This window comes from Diceros bicornis, chromosome 5, assembly GCF_020826845.1.
Source record: "Diceros bicornis minor isolate mBicDic1 chromosome 5, mDicBic1.mat.cur, whole genome shotgun sequence".
In the NCBI taxonomy this organism is placed as follows: Eukaryota; Metazoa; Chordata; class Mammalia; order Perissodactyla; family Rhinocerotidae; genus Diceros; species Diceros bicornis.
The window spans coordinates 23778341-23800320 of record NC_080744.1 but is presented as its reverse complement, the minus strand read 5'-3'; the positions used below and the strand labels follow the sequence as shown (position 1 = coordinate 23800320).

Sequence of the window (21980 nt, the reverse complement as noted above, 5' to 3'; positions counted from 1 at the left end):
AGCCTCTCCATAGTGTAGAACCCAGAGCCCCAGCAATATTCCAGCCATAAAGAATGCAGTGTCTGCAAAACCCTTGAGGCCTTTTTCAAACCAGGCCTAAATGTCCAGTAGGCCACAATGGGAGAGAATTCACTCTCCTGGTTTCTACCACCCATGTCAGTAGTATGCTGGTAGATGTGTACCAACCAGTTTGGGGGGAGCGACTGATTTGTATTGTCTGCCAATTTCTGTAAATACTCCTAGCATGGCCAATTTCAAGCTACCAACACGAAGTCACTTAACATTGGGTTGAGAACAGATGCCGATAATTAGCTCTCGTGCGCTGGTAAGAGCTGGCTCCAGCACACCACTGAGAAAAGGCATTCCTAGTGTCTGGTAATCCTTCAAAGGGCACATTCTCTTCCATTGTCCTACTCCTTCAGCCTGGTGTAACCGAGTGTGCACTGGGTCCATTTTGGTTTCAGTTACATGTATGCAACAGAAGAAAGATTCCAGGAGGCCAGGAAATATTTTATTGACAACCAGGGACATAGCCATAACAGAGGGAAGCACGCAGGACTGCAAACTAAAACCCAGTAACCAGCAAGGGCCCTTTGGGCCAGGAACACTGCATCCTGGGGCCTTCACAGTCTCCCACCAGTAGACACACAAGACTGGGCATCCGTGAGAGGGGGCAGCGGCTCTGGTGTCCCAGAAAGTGAGAGGATATATGATGCCTCATTACGAGCGACAGGGTAAGGAGGTAAAACAGAGGGAGGGTCCATCACTGCCTAAGACCACCTCCTCCTCGCAGAGCCAACACCAGGTGGAGGACTGAACCACCTAGGATCTTGTAATCAGCTGCCGTCTTCTCATCATTCCTGCAGGAAAAGGAGGCAGAAAAAGCATTAGAAATACCATCTAGAACAGGGTTCTCAAGTTAGGTTTCATGGATCTCTCTGGGGGTCTACGAACTCAGATAAGAAAAAAAATTACATCTTTATTTTTACTAACCCCTAATTGAAATTTGATATTTCTTTTAATTTTGAACATAGGTAAAAACCCACAGTGGTATTAGCAATGTGGGTAACCTATCAATAATAGAAATTAGATATTTTCATGTCATATTACAACTGTTTGCAGATATCTTGAAAATATTTCAAAACTATGGTAGTTATTAGACTCACCATTAGATCTTAATGTATTAATAAAGTACATGTATTACTATATCATAAATTTGCTTTTTTAGCATTTTGATAACTGTATATCAATATAATTCAGTTTCTTTCATAATTCTATGTATTTTATGCCTGCAAAAATATCATTCTGAGAAGGGGTTCATAGGCTTCACAAAATTGCCCAAGGGTCCAAGGCACCAAAAAACAGAGACAGGCCTGCTCCACCTGCAGTATTTGCTCCCTCATCTTCACATGAGACTGCCACGCCCTCATTCCCATTCCAAACTCACATCTGTTTACCACTGTAGATAAGCCGCTGCTGCTGGGGAGGGATTCCCTCTTTCTCTTCCACACGCTCCTTGATTCGCTCCACCTTTAGGGGAACAAGTAGTCAGGGGCTGCTCAGGGGTAGGACCGTGGAAGTGGAAGGAACAAGAGCTATGCAGATAGCACAAGAGCAAAGGACTAAGTTCATCAGCATATCCAAACAAATTTACATGCAGGACGACAGGAATGAAGAGGTGGTGGGCATACGTTACCTTGTCTGTAGGTTCAATGTCAATCTCAATCTCCTTTCCAGTCAGCGTCTGAAACAGGCAAGGGTTTCATGAGTCCTAGAGCCCCATACATAATTTGTCTTCTAGGTAAAACATCCTGTCCTCGTCTCTGGGGATCTACTACCTTCTGAGAGACGCACATTCTCATCTAAGCTGCTCTGAAGAATCACAAGGCTTTGACCATACCTGTACTTGTCAAACATGTTTAGGCTGTGGACAACTTTGATAGGGCAAGATTCTGTCAACTATTTGGCCCTCTTAATCCCACAGCTCATCTCCCACTCCACTAGAATCCATGAGAATACTGGCATTCCTTTAGATGAGACAGCAATGAGAGGTGTCCTAAGGAAAGTACTCCTTCGAGTCTGAAGGACCTTGTTTTATGTATCAATGCTGGAAATGAACATTCAGGTAATTCAAAGAATTCTCAAGGACACCAGAGATCACCTCTGACCAGCTTTTTAAGGAACACTAGTATTCAACATCCTATTCTCCCATATTTTCTCCAGACTTCTACCTAAATCCTAAATTGCAGCTCTGGTCTTCTTGACCTCTTCCATAGGCTAAGGGCTGCTGATATCCGAACACAATAATTATACTGACTATAGACGTACAAATATTGTGCTCCATCCAATCTAATCTCCCACCCATCCTTGCTCTTAAAGCTCTACCCACACCGGTCTACGGTAACCCAGAGCACAAACACACATGCACAGTCTAGTTTAGGGGCATTTCTTTGCTTCTACTCTTTTCCTTGTTGCCATACCCTCCCCTACTCTTTTCAAACCTTCAAGGACCCTGCAATATAAGATCGATGACTTGCCCCCCATGAACTTCAGCACCCATTACAGCTAGTTGTTTTAAGTGTCAAACTCTCCAACTTACACTCCAGCTTCCTAAAGGACAGAGATTGTTCTAATCTAAGCACAAAGCACAGTCAATAAGTATTTGCGGAAGGGCTAAATACACCGATGATCAGGTTATGATCACAACCAACATTTACTGAACACTTTCCAAGAGTCAGAGACTCTGCTGAGTGTCTTACATGCATCAATATGTTTAGTCCTTGCGAGTACTTATGAGATATGTACTATTACTGTCACCATTACAGATGAGGAAAATGGGGCCTGGACAGGTTAAAAACCCTATGAAGTCAAAAGGAGAGTGTGGATCCAATCACAGATTCTCTGGCCCCAGAGCCTCAACTTTTAAGTCTGTAGTCGGTACTGCTTAAGTGAGTCTGGCTCGTCTAGCTGGGACCAATATACGTCCCTGCAGTAGGTTCACAAAATAACATACGGTGTCTACTTCTGGTATTCACATAGACCAACATGAAAAAGTACTTAGGATCTGATTTCTCAACTACAAGAATGGTTCAGAACTAAGTACATTTCCAAAAATGCAAGAGTAACTCCTTTTGATTTACCTGTTGGGATGCAAAAGAATAAATTACAACAGTGCTTCTCAAGTTTCTACCCCAACCCAAGCTGATCTGTGTGAAAATTTTCAATAGTTTGTGGTAAAATGAGAAAAATAATGACAACAGTAAGATTTTCATAAAACTAAATATATTCAGATGTTTTAAAATGTCCTTTTATGAAATGACAGTGACAACATATAGTGGTTTTTTTAGGCTTTTCCCTGACAAAATGAAAAGTTTGCAATTCTGTGTTGTCCACAGATTATTTCACTTTATTGATCTTAATACTTTAAATGCAAAGACTCTTCAACAAGAGAATTCTATTTCTAGGTAAGTAAGTTGGAGGAAAAGCTTGAGCAGGTATCCAAGGACAGGTGAGGTTTACTGCAGCACCTTTCATAAAAGCAAAAGCCTAAAAATAGCCTAATGCTTATTAACAAGAAAACTATTAAAGTATGGTACATTCATAGAACGATATATTTACTATGTAACAGCTTATACACTAACACGGAAAGATCTAAAGACTGTATAATTATATATCATTTTCTATATGTAGATATACACATATGAACATGCATAGAAGGGATTAAAAGTACACATATCTCTTATAATGGTGACTATCTTTGAGGAGGGGAGTAGGACTGAGGGGAGGTTTTATCAAGGGTAACTTCCTTTATCTGTGCTATTTAAATTTCTAATAAAAATATATTCCTGGGGCCGGCCCCGTGGCTTAGTGGTGAAGCGCGCGCGCTCTGCTGCTGGCGGCCCGGGTTCAGACCCCGGGCGCGCACCGACGCACCACTTGTCCCGCCATGCTGAGGCCGCGTCCCACATACAGCAACTAGGAGGATGTGCAACTATGACATACAACTATCTAGTGGGGCTTTGGGGAGAAAAAGGGAAAAAAAGGAGGAGGATTGGCAATAGATGTTAGCTCAGGGCTGATCTTCCTCACAAAAAAAAAAAAAAAAAAAGACAACATGGGGATGTAATCAGCAAAATCCAAACTGTAGGAACCTCTATGGGACAAACTACCTAGTTTATTCAACAAGAAAAAATGGGGAAAAGGGGGAATTACAGATTTAAAGAGGCTTAAAATACGTATCAACCAACTGCAATGTATGATCTTAGTTGGATCCAGATTCAAACAAACTTCAAAAAACAAATGAGACAATAGGGTAAATTTGATGGTAGTAAGAAATCATTCTTAATTTTTTAGGTGTGATAATTATAGTTACATTAGGAAAAAAAGGGTCCTTTTTTACAGATAAATACTGAAATATGTACGAATAATCTATGCTGTGCTGTCTGGGATTTGCTTCATAAAATATCAGCTAAGGAGAGCTGGCAAATATAAATAAAATAAGACTGGCCATGAGGTGACAGTTTTTGAAGCTGGTAAAGGGTGCATTATGTCCTTCTCTCTGGTGTTGTATATGTTTGAAATCGTCCATAATTAAAGTTGTTTTTAAAGTAATTGAACAATTTTTAGAAGATACTCTTGATACGTCATACTGAGTTTCTTCCCTCAAATCTGGTCATTGTGACCTGGGAATACATGCAATGCTAGTTAACAACTCTATGATAAACCTAAGCCCAACACACTGCTTTAGGCACTGGAGGGGATATAAAAGAAATTAAGCGATCAAGCCTTTGCCAAGAATCTTTTTCAAGCGAAGATTTATAACCAAGAAACAATGAGACATACAATTAACAGAACAAACCAATACACAAGGAAGTGTCATACGAATATTACTGTCGAAATACAGGGTGCAATGACACAGTGCTGTGGAGAGTGAAAACCAATGCTGATTAATTTAAACCTGAATGAGACAACATTTCACACTCACCATAATACCTAAAATAAAAATGGCTGACATGACTACAAGTTAGCAAGGGTGGAGAGCAGCTGGAATGCTCATTCACTGCAGGTGGGAATGCAAAATGGTACAACCACTTGGAGAACTGTTTGGCAGTTTCTTGGAAAGTTACATAAATCTACCATGTGACCCAGTAATTCCATTCCTAGGTATTTATCCAAAGGACATGAAAAGATGTTCACAAGAAGACCCATATAACAATGTTCATAGGAGCCTAACTCATAATAGCCAGAAACTGGCAACAACTCAAACGTCCACCAACAGGAGAATGAATAAACAAATTGTGACACAGTCATCCAACGGACTACTACTCAGTTATAAGAAGGAACTACAGATAGAGCTCCACAACTATCACAATAGACATACAATAGACATAATGGTGAGTCAAAGAAACTAGACACAAAAATTATATATTGTATAATTCCATTTATATGACGTTCTAAAACAAGCACAACTAACCTATGGAACTTTCAGAGGATGGGGTGAAGAAGATCTTCCAGATCTTGTGGTTACATGAGTGTATATTGTTGTTAAAAACTCATTGAACCGAACCCTTAACAACTTTGTGTTTTATTCTTTAACAAAAACGTGAATGAGAAAACTGGGGCTTAGACAGTAAAGACAGTTGCCCAAAGTAATCTGCTAAGAGGGTATCAATGCAGGATCTAGGGATAGAATATGATGAAAAAGAAGTTTAAAGAAGACCTGTACCCTATGATTTTGTACGCCATGTCTTGGTTTGGACTCTAAACTTTAGAGGGTGTGGTGGTAGGAAAACCTGGTTGGAGGTATCACAGAGAAATACAGACATAAGTTAATGAGACCCCAGACTAGAATAACGGTAACAGAATGGAACGAAAATCAAGCAGAAAGAGGTATCAAAGGAAAAATTAGGTTCTATAAGAGAACAATGACTCCAAAGAACTGGGTTCCAGACACCTGGTAGACTGATGGGGTCAATATATGAGATGAGTATTTGGAAGATGGCTTAAGGTAGAAGACAATGTATTTAATTTCAGAAAGACAGAGATGAGGTTATCAAGAGAAGCTTTACATCAAGAGGGATTTACTTGTAAAGGACTGCAGAAAGAGATACGGAAGAAGTCAGCTACACGGAGATGACAGTTGAAAAATGAATAATTCACAAAGGAATCCTCCTAATAAAAACTATCATTTGTATAAGAATTAACAGCTAACTAATTACTCTCATATGTATTTAACATATAAAGAAATGCAGCAAACAAAGAAAGAGAGAGATGGAAGACATAGAAATCTGTTTAAAGGCAGAAAGGAAAGTGTTTTGGGAAAGGAGACTGAATTTCAGAGAAGTACTAAATAAAAACAGATTCAAAGAAAGAGACAAAATGTAGAACCTTGCTACTCAAAGTGTAGTCCCCAGACAAGCAGCATCAGCATCACCTGGGAGCATGTTGGAAACGCCAGAATCTCAGGTTCCATCCCAGACCCACTGAATTAGAATCAGCGTTTTAACAAGATCCCCTGGTGACTCTTATGCACTTTTCAGGTGAGAAGCTCATCTAGCATACAGGATTTTTTAAACTGCAGGTCTCAACCCATCATTGGGCTATGAAATCAACTTTGAATAGAATTGAAAATATCAGAGCATATCACACATGGTAAGTTTTTTGTGTCTGTAAGGGGCACTAAATTTCTTAGTGTAGGTTGAAATAAAAAAAAGTTTACAAAACATTGAACCGAAGTATAGTAATAACTTCTTTGGACTGAGAGAGGACTAGGAGGACATGAGAAATCAAATGCATTGAAAAAATAAAAGCATTCATCTGCTAGTGTTTCTCAAACTTTTTTGACAGTGACCCACACTAAAAAATACATAGGAACTAGTAACACATACATGTAATATACATATAAAATGAAAACAAAAATTTCACAAAATACTCTTACGCAGCAGTATACCTTGATATTTCTATTTTCTTTCTTTCTTTTTAATGTTGCTTGTGACTCCCTGACCCATTAAACTGATTTCACAATTACTGACTCTTTTATAAGTCACTACTCAAGTCTGAAAAACAATGACCTTTAACATACATGCTGTTTGGCCTCAGTCCTTAGTGAAGAGGTGGTCTGGAAAGACTGAAGAGGTTAAGGATGGCTATTATGTATGGTAAATACACTAAGGAGCTGATGAAAGAAGATAGACTGACTTAGCAGTAAAAAGGCCAAACTACTGTTGCACTGCATCAATTGTTAGTTTTTGACTCTCTGTCTGAAGGTACAGAAGAGGAAACAGCAGACAGGACTAATGATGGCTGGGAATTGATGAAGAAGAACCACGGGAGTAGAGAGGTGCAGATGAAGGAAATTCTGCTAGTACCAAGAACCAGGGCACTGATAACTAACCTGCCTCAGTCAAGGAAGTGAGGCTGGTCCAGGATGCCCGGCTCAGAAAGGCAGGTGCCGACTGAACACACTCCCAGCTTTGGTTCCTGAAGGCCGGCTGAGATACTACACCTTGGCCACAACCAGCAAAGGCTTACAGGCTAGCCCCCGGGAGGCCCTCGGTTCCCCAAGCTAACGTTTTTGTGCCATGCTCGGAGGCAGCCTATGTTAGCGGCCAGGAGAAGCAGGTACCCTGGACGTGATGAATGGAGATCAGAGCCCATCCCAAGAATCTGAAAGAGCGGGGAGCCGAGCTGCTGCTAGGCCTTCTCTATGACCGCGGGGGTTCGAATACAGCGAGACCTTGGACAAAGGCGGCCTCCTTCTGGGTCATGGCAGAGTTCTGGCGAGAAAGCAGGAATGGCAGACACCCCGGGGTCGTCAGGCTGGGCCTGCCCTCAGCTCTCACAGCCCTTTTGGGTCCCCCTACTTCCCATCACTCCTCGCGCGGAGCCCCGAGGCTGTCAGCGCCCTCCAGACTTGGGAAAGGCGTGGTTTCCCTTCCCCGCTTCTCCCGCAAGGCACAGCGGCCAGCCCAGTACCACTGCGTCTTGGCAAGGCTGGAGGTGCTCCCACCTTCACTTTAATTAGCATCTTCTTCCCAGTTTGGGGCTGCACGCAGATAAGCCGCTGCTTCTGCCGCTGCAGTCACCGCTGCCGTCGCCGCTGCCGCTCCCCAGCACTCCGCCTGTGGCAGTCACGTCTGCTTCCGGGTCACTGTCTGGCTCCATCCGCTTCTTTCCACGGGGTTCCCAAAAGGCTCAGGGATGCTCCCGCGTTTCCTCTCGGTGGCGTCGTAAATGAAAACAAGGCGACAAGCTTAGTTACAGCAGAGATGACGCGTCTGCGCTTCTGACAATCCCTACAAGCCCGGGCTAGTGGAACGCGGGAGCGGGACGAACTACTTCTCCCATCATGCCGGGGAGGCGGGGGGGGGGGCAGCTCCACGCGTTTCACCCTGGGAGTTGTAGTCTCCCGCCCCTCCAAGGGGCGACCTCAACGTTGAGAATCCAACGACAACCTCAGTATGTGAACTCTGTTACCCAGGAGGCCTCGCACCGGTCCGCTGAAGCTGGAGTTCCCGTGTTAATGGTTCCCGCCGGCAATCCGCGGAACCTGTTGGCGTGGCCCACAAGGTTCAGCGGGGCTGCTAGAGGCTAGTTGCTAAGCAAGGGGAGCTTCGGTCAACTGCCACTTGGGTCACGGCGACAGGAAGTGAGTACCCCTATTCCGGAAGCTGGTTATGGGACCCCCCCAACCCCCATTCCTTTTCGCCCCCAAATCAGCCTCTTACTCCAAATTGCTCTTTGCACGGGCGGCAGACTGAAGAGTAGTGGGGGTAAAGAATGCACCTTTTTAGAGTCACTCGCGACTCCGTCCCAATTCTTCTCCCCAACAAATAGTACCTAGGAGGGAGACACGAGGGTAATTGCAACCACGGGACGGGTCAAAGGTGACAGTCTTCAGGGACCGTGCCTCGACCAATGCCCCGACCTTCCACAGTTTAAGCGAGGAGAGAGATGAGCCCTGCCGCTAACCGTAACAGGGCATTAAGGCCTGCTACTGGTTCAGCTCTCTTCTCCTGACTTTTCCTACTTTCCAGTCCCCAGATTCGTCACTACCCCGAGGCCCCCGCTATGCCTCACATCGATAACGACGTCAAACTGGCCTTCCAGGATGTCCTGTTGAGGCCCAAACGCAGTACCCTTAAGTCTCGAAGTGAGGTGAGCCGGCTTCCCTAGTTGCGCTTTCTTGACCCCAAGTTCCTGGTGGGCCAGGACTGAGAAAGATTCCTAGCTCTTGTCCTCGTGCAATACTTGTTTTTTGGATGAAAGTATTAGAAAACAAAATTCAACGGAGTAAATTTGAAGATCTAATTGACTTCATTAAACGATTTATGAACTGGGCAGCATCCTATGTAGCAACTAGAAGGGAGCTCCAAGGGGTTGTACAAAATTGAAAATTTTCATAGGAAGCGGGGTGGGGAAAGGGAGTTATTAACAAAATAAAAAGAACAGTTATTTTGGGCTGGGACATCTTCTTTTGGGGGTGGAAAGGGTACTGGCATGGGTTTTATCACGCAGATTACCCTAGTTCCTAGTTCAACTTGGGAAATTTCAGATTGACTGTTTAAAGGTCACATTCTTGGGAGGGGCTGAAACTGTAATTAAGTCTTTGCAGTTGTGAGGGCCATTATGGGCCTCTTTTTTTTTAACAAATGAAATGCCCAGTTTCCTCTTTATATCCGCAGGTGGATCTCACAAGATCCTTTTCATTTCGGAACTCAAAGCAGATGTACACCGGGATCCCCATTATTGCCTCCAATATGGACACTGTGGGCACCTTTGAGATGGCCAAGGTTCTCTGTAAGGTAGGACTTCCCTCATGCCCCTTCCTCAATGGTGTCCAGTTATATGGGCAACGGTGTCCAGTTAGATGAGGTATCTGCATCCCCATCCCCATCCCAGTCAACTCTCTGGCAATTAGCAGTCAGGATGCTCCGATTTACTATTTTCTCCAGTACTAAGGTCCCTTTATCTGATAAGTTCAAAGGGCCACCTGAGTTAGTGATATTCAAGGCTAAGTTCTGTCCCCATTTTTCTGATATAGGAACAGAACTTTCCCTTTTCTCCTGTCCAGCAGTTTATACACCCTGCCAACTTTTCCCACCACCCAGGTCACCTCCTCCAAATCACAAGCATCCCTCCAATTACACCATTGTTAGGACACTAAGCATTCACAGTTTTAGTCCAGAAACTAAATACAGTTTGAGCATTCAAAAATTCCTAACTAGAAGATCCTAGAGAGAAGATGCTTATTGATTTTCTTTTATGCCTGCTATCATTTTTTTTTTAACCTTCTTTTTTATTTTGAGTCCTAGGTTCCTGGGAGTTTCTGGGATATGCTCAAAATGGAATGTCTTTTTCGTATATACAGGTTATTGTTCACTTTCAAAATGGAAGATGCTGCTTTTGTCAGTAATATTACCTGCCTCTATACTTGTAGCTGACAATGTAGATAGTTAACTCTGGCCAGTCTGAGAACATATGCACTCTTCTGGTGAATCCATGTAGCCCTGGTTGATGGATTCTGCTGCTGCTTGTGACTATGTTAGCCTTAAGGACTCCATCTCCCTTTCTCTGTTTTTGATTGCTGTAAGTCTTTGCGGAATGTCTGCTGTCATTTCTCTGAGTTAATAGTTGTGCAGTTTTAGTACTGTTTTGCTGTTGCCATTCACTGACTGCTTAGGAATCCTGCTGTTGCCCGTTGCCTGCCTGCCCACCTGAGTTGAATGGTCAATCTGACTTCAGCATTAACAGATGTGCCGTAATACAGGAACCTTGTTGGGACTGTCTTGATGCTTTATGTTGAGACTGGCTTTTCAGTACTGCTGATGAGTGCTAAAGAAATCAGATTTTAGAGATAGAGCTAAGTCTCCCAGTAATAATAAAAAGGTTGGATACAAGCATCTTTTTCTAGATCTCTACCTTGGTATGTAATTGGATGTGCTCATCATCCACACTATGCCAGTATGTCTCCTGGGTCTGCTGACCTCCTGGAGTGGTTTTTCTTTCTGTCAGCATAGTGATGGCAGAGTGTTGCTGAGAAAGTAGAATTCAATACTGGTTTTAGCTAGGTCATATTGATGATGATCTCTGAGTGAGTATAGCAATCACACTTCCTTACTGCTGGTTGATACGTGACTTCCTTGGATTTCTTGTCAGTTGCAAGATTTGTGCCGTCTCTCGTGTGTTTGCATGTCTGCACTTTTAAAGTACAAACATCAGCATTCACAGTGGCTTTTGAATGCCTTTCTCAAAGTATCGGGATATTATTTGCAATCTGTTGAGCTAGGGAATACAAATCTGATGAGTCATTATATCCTTGAAATTGGTTGCTTGAAATAGACTGAATGACATAGACTTTTCAAGTTGGTGCATATCTCAAGAAAATTGGTCCTTTACTCCAGTGGAGATGGAGTAAGGATGGGGTTGCACCTTATTGGCTCTGTTAACCTTAAGGCCTTACCTTTTGTGAGCATTTAGACTCACTGGATTACTGCTGGTAAATGGACCAGAAAATACCAAAAATAGGTTAGTTCAGTACTAGATTACTATAGGAGGAGGGGCGGAGTCAGTGCAGGCAGACACTGGCTCCATCCAGCCTCTTCATGGTTCTTATCTACTGCTTTTCCCACTGCACCAACAGCTTGTCCTTGTCACCTTGTAAGTCAGAAGCACTGTATGTGCTGGCAAGTGAAATCCAATCTAGATGACAGTACTTTGGTGGGATCGTCTGATAAGTACTAGCTTATGGTAAAAAGCCCTACTGGGATTTGTAGGGACAAAATCCCTACAAACTAAAAATCCCAGCTCAACCACTGACTTCTTCAAGTTGCTCTTTCCAGGCTTCCGTCCTTTTCTCCCTCAGATAGAATAGTATAAAGGTCTATTTCTAGAAAAAAGAACGCTAATAAAGTTCTCTTCTTTTTGATGCCTCTTTCTTCTCTCCAGTTCTCCCTCTTCACTGCTGTCCATAAACACTACAGCCTCAAGCAGTGGAAAGAGTTTGCTAGCCAGAATCCTGACTGTCTTGAGGTAACACTGGCCCTCCCCAATCCCTTCCTTATCCGTTTTCCAGGAATCTTTCTTTGGCTTCCTGGGGACAAACCCTCACCTCCCCTCCCCTGCTGGCTGCTCACCAACTCATTTCTGACATGCCAATGGCCCTGTTTCTCCCACAGCATCTGGCTGCCAGCGCAGGCTCTTCTGACTTTGAGCAGCTGGAACAGATCCTGGAAGCTATTCCCCAGGTGAAATATATATGCCTGGACGTGGCAAATGGCTACTCTGAACACTTTGTTGAATTTGTAAAGAATGTGCGGAAGCGCTTCCCTGAACACACCATCATGGTATGTTTCTTTCCCCCTGTAGTTGGTACTTTGCTCTCCTTCCACTCTTCCCTGCCACGCCATTTTGTTACATCAGTTCATTTCTCTGCTGCATTATGATTTTACTAGTCCACTTAATTGTGTTACCGGTGATTATCCATGGTTCCACGCTTAAAATGTTTATTTATCGGTCAATGCAGTTATCTCACCGTTGATAGAGAGTCTTTGTAAATCCAGTGCCCCTGACATCACTCACCAAACCGTGATGGAACATCTGTGTTGTTCATACCTGTGGTCCATATATACCTGCCCACTGAAATGGACATGGTACTACAATCGTATTAAAGGGGTCACATGAAATGATGTTTTATTTTTGTACAAGCTTAAAGGAGTGATGACAAGGCCTCATTTTCTTCACAGCATTGAGGGAGTCTCTTTGTTCTGTCCATCAAAAGCAAATACAGCTGTGCAGATGGGTAATTAGCCTACATTACCATGTCTTCCTCCCTTCCCTGAAGCCACAGAGGTTTTATGACATAACAGCTTAAGGACAGGCTGTGTTTGGGTCTCTTGGCAGGAAGAGGGAGATAAATCTGCTGTAAATCAGATTTGAGCTTGGTCCAGTCAGACCCCAGGTTTACCCTGGTGCAACAGTGACACTGGCCACTCAGCCCCTTACCTTAGCTTGGGAAGCAGGATCCTTTGAAGTAACTAGTCTAAAAGCCCTTAGAGGATGCAGTAGAGGGAGCCCAGGCACCCTTTTTTGTAATGACGTTGGAAGGTCATGGTCCAGGCATACTATCTATGAGAGCACGCAACCCCCTCTCTATTTGTGACCCTAAGAATGCTCTGTTTTGACTGTTCTCTCAGGCAGGGAATGTGGTAACAGGCGAGATGGTGGAAGAGCTGATCCTCACTGGGGCCGACATCATTAAAGTGGGAATCGGACCAGGTAAGCTGGTTCACTGGGGGCCCCTGGCTACCCCTTTGGTGGCAAACACCTGTGGAGCACTTCCCTCTCATCCTTGTCACGTTCTTCTCAGGCTCTGTGTGTACCACTCGGAAGAAAACTGGAGTGGGGTACCCACAGCTCAGTGCGGTGATGGAGTGTGCAGATGCTGCTCACGGCCTCAAAGGCCACATCATTTCAGTAAGGCCAAGGGCAGGGTCGGATGAGAGGCTGCCAAACCTCTGGGTTTTCTGCCAGGTCTGGAGGCTCTGGTAGAGGTGGATCAGGACTCGGGGCTCCTGTCAGCTTTGAGGTGGACCATTGGGACATTGCTGAGAGGGATTGGGAAATCCATGCTCTCTCTTTCATAGTGTTCCTTCCTTTGCAGGATGGAGGCTGTACCTGTCCTGGGGATGTGGCCAAGGCTTTCGGTAAGGACGTTGGGAGGGCACGGAAGGAGGATCCTGTAGAAGAGGATGAGTCACCTCTGATGGTCTAGGATCAGGCTAGGAAAGGCGGAGAGAGCTGTTCAGATTCTTTCATAATATGAACTAGTGACCCTGAAACCTGTGGTGTCACCTGGGGCAAGCCAGCAGGGGAAATCCTGCAATTTGATATGGACTCTCCAAGTGTGGGCCAGGACCATAGGCACTGTCCCCTGGACTGTTGGACAACATAGATTCCTGACCTACAGTCAGGCTCTGGGGTGTGGGGCTGCACACCTGCATTTTCACAGCCTCCCAGGTGGTTCTTGCTCACACTAAAGTTGGAGACCTTTGCTCTTGGGACACTTAAAGTGAGTCTTGTTTAGCTGGGCACAGTAAAAAGAAATGACCAGAAAATGGCAGAAACAGCAAAAAGGAGAGAGCAAAAGGCCAGGCAGGGAATCTCCAGAGAATCTTTTTAAATTCTTAGGGACGTCAGGCCCACTGAGTAGAGGCCAGGGCAGAGGAGGCCTGTGTGGGTTATGGGCCAGCTAGGGAAACAAAACCAAGATGCTGGAATCACTGTCAAGACTCAAAATTTGGCATGAGTTTCTTCTGAGGGTGGGTGGGTAGGCATGTAGGCACCTGGGTCGGATTCATCTCTTTCCCCCTCATTGATGCGGGCAGGGGCAGGGGCTGACTTCGTGATGCTGGGTGGCATGCTGGCTGGGCACAGCGAGTCAGGTGGTGAGCTCATCGAGAGAGATGGCAAGAAGTACAAGCTCTTCTACGGAATGAGTTCTGAAACGGCCATGAAGAAGTACGCCGGGACTGTGGCTGAGTACAGGTACGAGTTGGGGGCCAGGAACTGAGGGGTCTTGGCAAGTGTGACTAAGTAGAGTGGTGGCAGAACTGATGGCTGCTGGGAGATGCATGGTACTGTTCTTGGGAGAGAGGTGGTGAACCGGGCCTAGATGCTAGAGACTGGGGAAGAGTCACTGGGCTTAAGGAATCCAAAAAGAAAAGGTAAGAAAGTTTTTCCTCTTCTAAGGGCGTCAGAGGGAAAGACGGTGCAGGTGCCCTTTAGAGGGGATGTGAAATATACGGTGCAAGATATCCTTGGAGGCATCCGCTCCACATGTACCTACGTGGGAGCAGCTAAGCTGAAGGAGCTGAGCCGGAGAACTACCTTCATCCGTGTCACCCAGCAGGGGAATCCAGTCTTCAGTGACGAGGGCTAGACCTTGCAGTTCTGCCCTCCCAAGGCACCAGCACCTTACCACAGGGCTCCTGTGCGCTCTGTACCCATCCCACCTACTATGGCTATTTATTATTACTTGGTCATTTCCTATTGTCTCACTCCTGAGGGCTCCTGCAGTAATTCTGTACTTCTCTGTCTGCACACACAGAATGCCCAGGGCATTTACTAGAAAGGAAGCAAGGAAGGCAGGCTGAGAAAATAAGGGAAGATAATCAAATGGGAATCTGGGGACCTAGCATTCTGAAGATTATTAAAAGGAAAAGATGCTGATTGCTACATAAGTGTTTTATATGGCCTTGGTCTGGAAGCCGGAAGGCTTTTAGAATCATGTTTTGTTAATTAGCTTCATTAAATAGGATCTCTGAATGTCTAAAAAACTTAGAAGTAGTATTTACATATTTTAAATACCTCAATAGGGGCCCGCCTGGTGGCGCAAGTGGTTAAATGCGCGTGCTCCGCTGCGGCGGCCTGGGGTTCGCTAGTTCGGATCCCGGGCGCACACCGACGCACTGCTTGGCAAGCCATGCTGTGGCAGCGTCCCATATAAAGTGGAGGAAGATGGGCACGGATGTTAGCCCAGGGCCAGTCTTCCTCAGCAAAAAAAGAGGAGGATTGGCAGATGTTAGCTCAGGGCTGATCTTGCTCACAAAAAAAAAAAAAAAAAAAGATAAATACCTCAATAAAGAGAGATCCCAATGACTGTAAAGAGATTCTGGGGCTTTCTGCACAAGGCTGGCATCTGGGTGCTGCTCCAGGGCAAGTGGATGTGGAGTTGGCACTGACCCAGTGGAGGATCTCCATTCTAGTGCCACCACCCCTAGGTAACTGGCAGCATGAGAATTTACAAAGTATATTGTGGCATCAGGACACAGATATGTTCTGAATAGCAAAAGGAAATTGTTCTTCCAGGCTCTCAGCCCTGGTAACCCTTCTGGGCACATCTGAAGAACACTTTCCAAGGGAAGTAAAAAGGCCAAGGGATTCTTCCAGCTCTGGAGAGGCTGGTACTGTTTCTAAGGAATGACCTACACTGACCTTAAGTCTTAATTCGGGCCAGCCCCGTGGCGTAGTGGTTAAGTGCACGTGCTCCGCTGCTGGCGGCCCGGGTTTAGATCCCGGGTGTGCACTGATGCACCGCTTGTTAGGCCATGCTGTGGCGTGTCCCACATAAAATGGAGGAAGATGGGCATGGATGTTAGCCCAGGGCCAGTCTTCCTCAGCAAAAAGAGGAGGATTGGCATGCATGTTAGCTCAGGGCTGACCGTCCTCAGAAAAAAAAAAAAAGTCTTAATTCCCCTCACTCACACCAAGACAGTGTTTTAACAAATCCAAAAGTTTAATGATTAAGCATTAAAAAGTAATTTTAGCAATGTAGTCAAGCTTGGACTTTCACTTTATTCCCACTAAACTGCGTGTACAGCTGAGGAGGAAGGAGAGAACAGAGTGCAGAAGGCATTCCAGTCCTATCAGAGGAGTCTAGAGCTGTCTGCATGGTCATGGGAAGGGACAGACACGGCACTGGGGCCTAAGGGGGGAGGTATTCACAGAAGGTGGGGATCAGGGTGTCCAACTTTGTCTTCTGATAGTTATCCAGAGACTCCTGCAGAGAAGGGAGTGGGGAGATCCTATCATCATCTGAAACCATCCCCTGAGCCCTCTATATTCTGGAGCATGTAGGTTTCTCTGTCTTATTCTGCCCATCACCTTCTCCAGCTTTCTCTTCCTTCCTACTCACCCTTCCTTCCCTCTGGCCATTTTCTTCCTCATCAGAGTCCAAAACCAAGTCCCCTATGGTAATGACAGAGCTGCACAGAGATGGAGGACCCACTGCAGGAAGGAAACCAGAGACAAAGCACTCTTCTAGGGGAACAGAGGCCCTCAAGAGCCCCCAAGAGAGAAGGCTGTCTGACCCAATCCTGACTCAGAATACCTACCTGGCTTCCTGGCCCTAGGAGGTGATAATGACAATCTCAGGGGGTCCATGGGGCAATCCAAGCAATTCCTGAGGTGGGAGCAAGCAAAGAAGACAGAGTGAAGGGAAAGCAGGCAAGGAGTGTGCTGCTAGTAGGGAGAAGCAACTGATCTACTCACTCCTTTTGCTCCGAGGCAGACAAGTCAACTGAGTTCTCCTTCAGAGCCCTTCCCCCCAGGGTCTGGGATGCACTCTTAGGCTTTCCCGTAGAGGCTGCTCTTGTGCCCACAGCACCTGCTGGATCTGCCATGTGTGTCCCATATTTTTTCTGGTCCTCAGGCTTAGATATGACCTGGGTTGGTGAACCCAGATTCCTAAAGGGGAACAGCATGACTGTGGGGCGTTCCTTATGGCCTCCCCTAGTGGATGCCCATTGGGACTGGATTCGTCGTCGGCCTAGAGGGGCCAGATTGAAGTGGTGGCCAGCCAAAGGTTCTGGGTGCTTCCTTGATGCTGGTCCCTGAGGAAGGTATGGGCCAGGCCTGGCTTCTGGCAGAGCATCATGGAGTGCTAGTCTTGGTTGCTGAGGAGGACTCTGCTCCATGGGCTCTGTCACGTTCACTGAATCAGCATCAGAGCACTCTGAAAAAGAAAACGGAACTCCTTATAAAGAGAACAGATGTTAACACATCAACTTAGTCTGGTTTCTGCCTCAGGCCCAGGTAACCCTTCCAATGGGCTGTCTCAAAAAGTCTTGGGCTAAACACTCGACCCCAAATTCCTAGTTCACCCAGATGGTCCTGGTACCTGAAAGTGGCCATCCCATGTCCACACCATATTGGCTCAAAGCAAAAGAAGAAGTGATAGAAACTCCAGGCTGCATCCAACTCAGCACATCCTGAAGCTGTGGGCAGGGAAAGAGGCATGAAGACCGCAGTCCTTAATACCACCCCGCACTCTGCCCTGATGTGTTCTGCCCCAACAAAACCTGTTGTGCCTCCAGGGGGGGAAGTGCTTTTTCCATCTGACACAAGTACTCAAAAAATAGCTTTTCCATGGCAGCCAGAAACGGTTCCCCATACTCTTGCTCAAGCTCCTGCAGGGGGGAAGGAAGCTGGTCAGAAGAGGACCAGAGAAAACGGCCACATCATAGCTTCCAAACCAGCCAGTCTCACCTGCAGCTTCGAAGCCAGGTCCACAGGAGCCTCTGCCAGCTGCTTCACCTGCTGGCGAAAGGTTTCCTCTGCCTCTGAGATCTTCTTCAGATCTTGCTTTGTCTGTTGAGGGTAAGGCAGGCCGACAAGTTAGGGGCACCAGGATCCAGTGGTTGGGAGGGGCAGCAACTTTGCACCGACTGTTATTTGGGGTTAGGGCTTGTTCCAGGGATTACTCACAGTTTTGGGGTCCCGCAGTACAGGTCCAGGCTCTGGGAAGTGGTGATACAGGGCATTCAGAACCTGGGCCCAAGGCCGGCCCTGCAGGATCAGCTCCACCACCACCTGTGAAGGCTCCTGAGCTCAGAATACCCACTTCAGGGCAAGCTGCCTTTTTCCACCGGTCCCACCCTCCACCCCCAAGCGGTCGGCCCTTGGCAGGTCCTCCCGTCGCGCCCTTTTCCCCTCTTCCAGGTCCTACTGGCTCCAATACCTTAGCCTTTAGGCCCATACACAGGCGTTCATGGTGCCGATAGCGAACCAAGCCAGGGGCAGCAGCGCGCAGGGCTCGCAGAAACTCCAACACTTGCGGAAACTGCTCCACGCAGCGTCGGCGAACCACCTGCCAGGTGGCCGCGGCTGCCAAGCGCAGAGCTGCGGGACCGGCCCCCGGGGGCGTGGCCATGGCCGGCGGGCTCAGCCCCAGGGGCAGTCCCTTTGGGTTCTCTCCTCCGCGGCGACGCTGCGGGACTCCTCCTAAGGCCGGGGCTGCCGGCGGCCCTCAGCGGCCCCGCTATTTCGATCTGCTTCGGATCTTTCGCGATCTGACTCAGCGCCCTTCCCTAGGCCACCAGAATGCTGGAGGTCTTCCCCAACTCGGGTTGGAGCCTGAGTGGGGAAGCTGGCCGGCTCCAATGGCACCGGGCCGCCCTGCTCCAAACGCCGCCGCCGCTGTCTCGAAGCCGAGGGCTACCTCGCTTCCGGCTCCGCGACCAGCTTCCCAGCTTCCCTGCCCCGGAAAAGGGCGGTAATGGAGAGCCAATGAGCCGCGAGACCAGGGAACGTGAGGTCGCGTCATAAGGCCCCGCCCAGGCAGATCCGGCGTCGCCCCGCCCCCCCGCCGTCTGTCACCGCGGTCTGCTTCTAGGCCGTGGGGACGCCCATGCGGGCACTCCCGGCCCCTGCCGTTCTCCTCGAGGCCTGCAGAGCAGTCACATCACCCTCTGAAGCCTGACTGCCCAGTCTGCCAGGCGAGGATCGTGCCGCTTCCCCTCTCCGTGGTCTTCACCCGCTGAAGTACGGGTTCTGAAATCCCGGCCCCCACACCAGCGCCGGCGAAGCCTTCACCGGCGGCGCGCCGCTTCCAGTTAAGAATTTTCAGCTGTTCCTCTTACTGAACAGGAGAGGGCGCCCGCCTCTAAAAAATACAAAGTTTGAAAGATCAGATTGTTACCCTGGTTTTTCTTTGGATGGTGAGACTGTAGGTAATTTTTGTAGTTTTCTGTGTTTGAGATGTTCTTTTTTTTTTGCATCGTGTAGTTTTTAAATAAAAAATAGTTTTCTTTTTCGAATTTCTGTTGTATGCTTACTCCAGTCAGCCCCATAATGTAATTGACTGTTTTGCTCGTTTATCTCCTTGCCACCCTTCCCGGTGTCTCTCTTTATTTCCATCGCCAAGTGCGTACGGAACCCGGCACACAGTGTATATTCTTTGTTGGTTGAATGAATTACCCGCCCGGACTACCTTACAGGGATCTAGTGAAACTACCCTCTCCTTGGGCCATCTCCTTTCCTAGAGATGATGGCTTCCTTATCTCTCCTTGTCTCCATCCAAGGTCAGTCTTCTGAGATGATCCGCACATTCAGCTGCCCGCGGGACATCTAGCTGGGGGTCCCAAAGTACCCAAATTGGACATGTATGAAATTCTAGTTCTTTTTCTTTTTTATTTTACCTTTATTTTCTTTAAAGATCTTCCTTTATGTAGATCTGAGTTTCTGACCTATATCCTTTTCCTTTTTTCTAAAGAATTTCTTTTGACATGTCTTGCAAGTCAGGTCTCCTGGTGACAAATTCCAATTTTTGAGAAAGTCTTTATTTGTCTTTCACTTTTGAATGATAATTCTGCTGGATACAGAAGTCTAGGTCAGTGGGCTTTTTTCCTTCAACACGTTAAATATTTCACTCGGCTCTCTTCTTGCTTGCATGCTTTCTGAAGAGAAGGCCGATGTAATTTTTATCCTTGCTCCTCTGTAGGTAAGGTTCCCCTCGCCCCAAGCTTCTTTCAAGATTTTCTCTTGTTTTTTGGTTTTCTGCAGTTTGAATATGATATGTCTAGGCATAGATTTTGTTTGTTTGTTTTTTGGTATTTATCCTGCTTGGTGTTTTCTTTTTTTTTGTAAAGGGGTTTTCTTTTTTTTATAATTTTATTTATTCATTTTTTCCCCCAAAACCCAGTAGATAGTTGTATGTCATAGCTGCACATCCTTCTAGTTGCTGTATGTGGGACGCAGCCTCAGCACGGCCAGATAAGCCTTGCGTCGGTGTGCACCCGGGATCCGAACCCAGGCCGCCAGCAGCGGAGCTTGTGCACTTAACCGCTAAGCCACGGGTCCGGCCCTCCTTGGTCTTTTCTGAGCTTCCTGGATCTGTTTTTGGTGTCTATCATTAACTTTGGGAAAATGCTTAGTCATTATTGCTTCAAATATTTCTTCCGTTCCTTTCTTTCTTCTCCTTTTGGTATTCTCATTATGCATATGATTTTGTAATTGTCCCCCAGTTCTTGGATATTCTCTTCTTTTTCATTTTATTTTCTCTTTGCCTTTTTTTTTTTTTTTTTTTGATGAGGAAGATCAGCCCTGAGCTAACATCCCTGCTAATCCTCCTCTTTTTGCTGAGGAAGACTGGCCCTGAGCTAACATCTGTGCCCATCTTCCTCCACTTTATATGGGATGCTGCCACAGCATGGCTTGCCAAGCGGTGCGTCGGTGCGCGCCGGGGATCCGAACTGGCGAACCCTGGGCCGCCGCAGTGGAGCACGTGCACTTAACGGCTTGCGCCACTGGGCTGGCCCCCATAGTTGTTTTAAATTCCCGGTCTAATAATTCCAGTATCTCTGCCATGTCTGAGTCTGGTTCTGATGCTCACCCTGTCTGTTCAAACTGTTGGGTTTTTTATCTTTTAGTATGCTTTTAAATTTTTGTTTTGGAAGTCAGGTGTACTGGATAAAATGAACTGAGGTAACTAAGGCTTCAGTGTGAGGTTTTATGTTTATCTAACTAGGGGTTAGGCTGTCTTTATTGTTTGCTGTAGCTGTAGGTGTCAGAGGCTAAAATTTCCTCTGGTGTCCTCATTATTGTCTCCCCTGTTGTCTTTGGAGTTCCTTAGAGACTTCTTAAATAAGGTCTGTGATGTGCAGTCTTTCCGTTGTATTCCCCTGTTATTATATGGGAGCTCTGCTGATGTGGTAGTAAGGTGTGGGGGGGAAGCATCCTATAATCCGATAATCAGGTCTCAGTCTTTTCGTGAGCCTGTGCCTCTGGACTGTGAGCCTCACACAGGCTTCTCAGTCCTGTCTCCCTCTCCCCCCACCAGGAGGTACGACAAGAAGGCTAGAGCAGGCTGGAGTTGGGTATTTCCCGTTCCCCAGGGCAGTTAGGCTCTGGTAGAATAGGTCCCCTGAGGACAGGCCTTGAGAAGAACAGAATGCTCTGGGTGTATTTCAAGATGGCTACTATTCCTCTTTCCCTGCCAGACCCACAAGGGGTTTTTTCTCTGATCTTCACTGTGAGAACCTAGGAAAGCTCCTGGAGGTAAAACTCGGAAAAGTGAGGGGAGCCCCTAAGACTGGGCCCCTGGTGTTTTAAAGCTTCAGCTTTGTCTGCACTGAGCCTCCAGCACTTGGTGGATTCCAGTTTACGTTTTCCACCCCTGGCACTTGTTCCCACAGAGCTTTCTG

General features: G+C 46.5%; 3 protein-coding genes across 6 annotated transcripts; 1 reads left to right on the top strand and 2 right to left on the bottom strand.

Moving 5' to 3' along the window:
- Positions 1–489: 489 nt before the first annotated feature.
- Positions 490–8302, bottom strand: NEDD8 (NEDD8 ubiquitin like modifier). Its single transcript, XM_058540863.1, has 4 exons — positions 8009–8302; positions 1697–1744; positions 1448–1530; positions 490–860 (listed from the first exon to the last, which is right to left on the bottom strand). The coding sequence occupies exons 1-4, from the start codon at positions 8024–8026 to the stop codon at positions 764–766; spliced, it is 246 nt and encodes an 81-aa protein (XP_058396846.1). The 5' UTR covers positions 8027–8302; the 3' UTR covers positions 490–763.
- A 243-nt stretch (positions 8303–8545) lies between these two features.
- On the top strand, positions 8546–15053 carry GMPR2 (guanosine monophosphate reductase 2). Its single transcript, XM_058540858.1, has 10 exons — positions 8546–8647; positions 9036–9156; positions 9684–9803; positions 11947–12030; positions 12177–12344; positions 13194–13275; positions 13367–13473; positions 13661–13703; positions 14385–14544; positions 14749–15053. Exons 2-10 carry the CDS (start codon positions 9070–9072, stop codon positions 14936–14938), a joined length of 1041 nt encoding a protein of 346 aa, XP_058396841.1. The 5' UTR covers positions 8546–8647; positions 9036–9069; the 3' UTR covers positions 14939–15053.
- TINF2 (TERF1 interacting nuclear factor 2) lies at positions 12265–19039 on the bottom strand. 4 transcript variants are annotated; one of them, XM_058540855.1, is made up of 9 exons: positions 18518–19039; positions 18265–18369; positions 18046–18147; positions 17859–17966; positions 17678–17774; positions 17050–17512; positions 16893–16960; positions 16694–16785; positions 16277–16558 (listed from the first exon to the last, which is right to left on the bottom strand). In XM_058540855.1, the coding sequence occupies exons 1-9, from the start codon at positions 18707–18709 to the stop codon at positions 16484–16486; spliced, it is 1302 nt and encodes a 433-aa protein (XP_058396838.1). In that variant the 5' UTR covers positions 18710–19039; the 3' UTR covers positions 16277–16483. The 4 variants fall into 4 exon arrangements, with proteins under 4 accessions (XP_058396840.1, XP_058396838.1, XP_058396837.1 ...); XM_058540857.1 differs by lacking the exons at positions 16277–16558; positions 16694–16785 and adding an exon at positions 12265–13778 and having other exon boundaries at positions 18518–19037; XM_058540854.1 differs by having other exon boundaries at positions 16277–16785.
- Between the last annotated feature and the right edge of the window lie 2941 nt (positions 19040–21980).

Coding starts and splice junctions, on each gene's coding strand:
- NEDD8 (XM_058540863.1), bottom strand. Junction 1,531..1,696: donor ACATTGAACCTACAGACAAG/GTAACGTATGCC, acceptor GTTCCCCTAAAG/GTGGAGCGAATCAAGGAGCG. Junction 861..1,447: donor ATCTACAGTGGTAAACAGAT/GTGAGTTTGGAA, acceptor CTTTTCCTGCAG/GAATGATGAGAAGACGGCAG.
- TINF2 (XM_058540854.1), bottom strand. CDS start 18,709: ATGGCCACGCCCCCGGGGGCCGGTCCCGCAGCTCTGCGCTTGGCAGCC. Junction 18,370..18,517: donor GTATGGGCCTAAAGGCTAAG/GTATTGGAGCCA, acceptor GAGCCTTCACAG/GTGGTGGTGGAGCTGATCCT. Junction 18,148..18,264: donor TACTGCGGGACCCCAAAACT/GTGAGTAATCCC, acceptor TACCCTCAACAG/ACAAAGCAAGATCTGAAGAA.
- GMPR2 (XM_058540858.1), top strand. CDS start 9,070: ATGCCTCACATCGATAACGACGTCAAACTGGCCTTCCAGGATGTCCTG. Junction 9,804..11,946: donor TGGCCAAGGTTCTCTGTAAG/GTAGGACTTCCC, acceptor TCTTCTCTCCAG/TTCTCCCTCTTCACTGCTGT. Junction 12,345..13,193: donor TCCCTGAACACACCATCATG/GTATGTTTCTTT, acceptor CTGTTCTCTCAG/GCAGGGAATGTGGTAACAGG.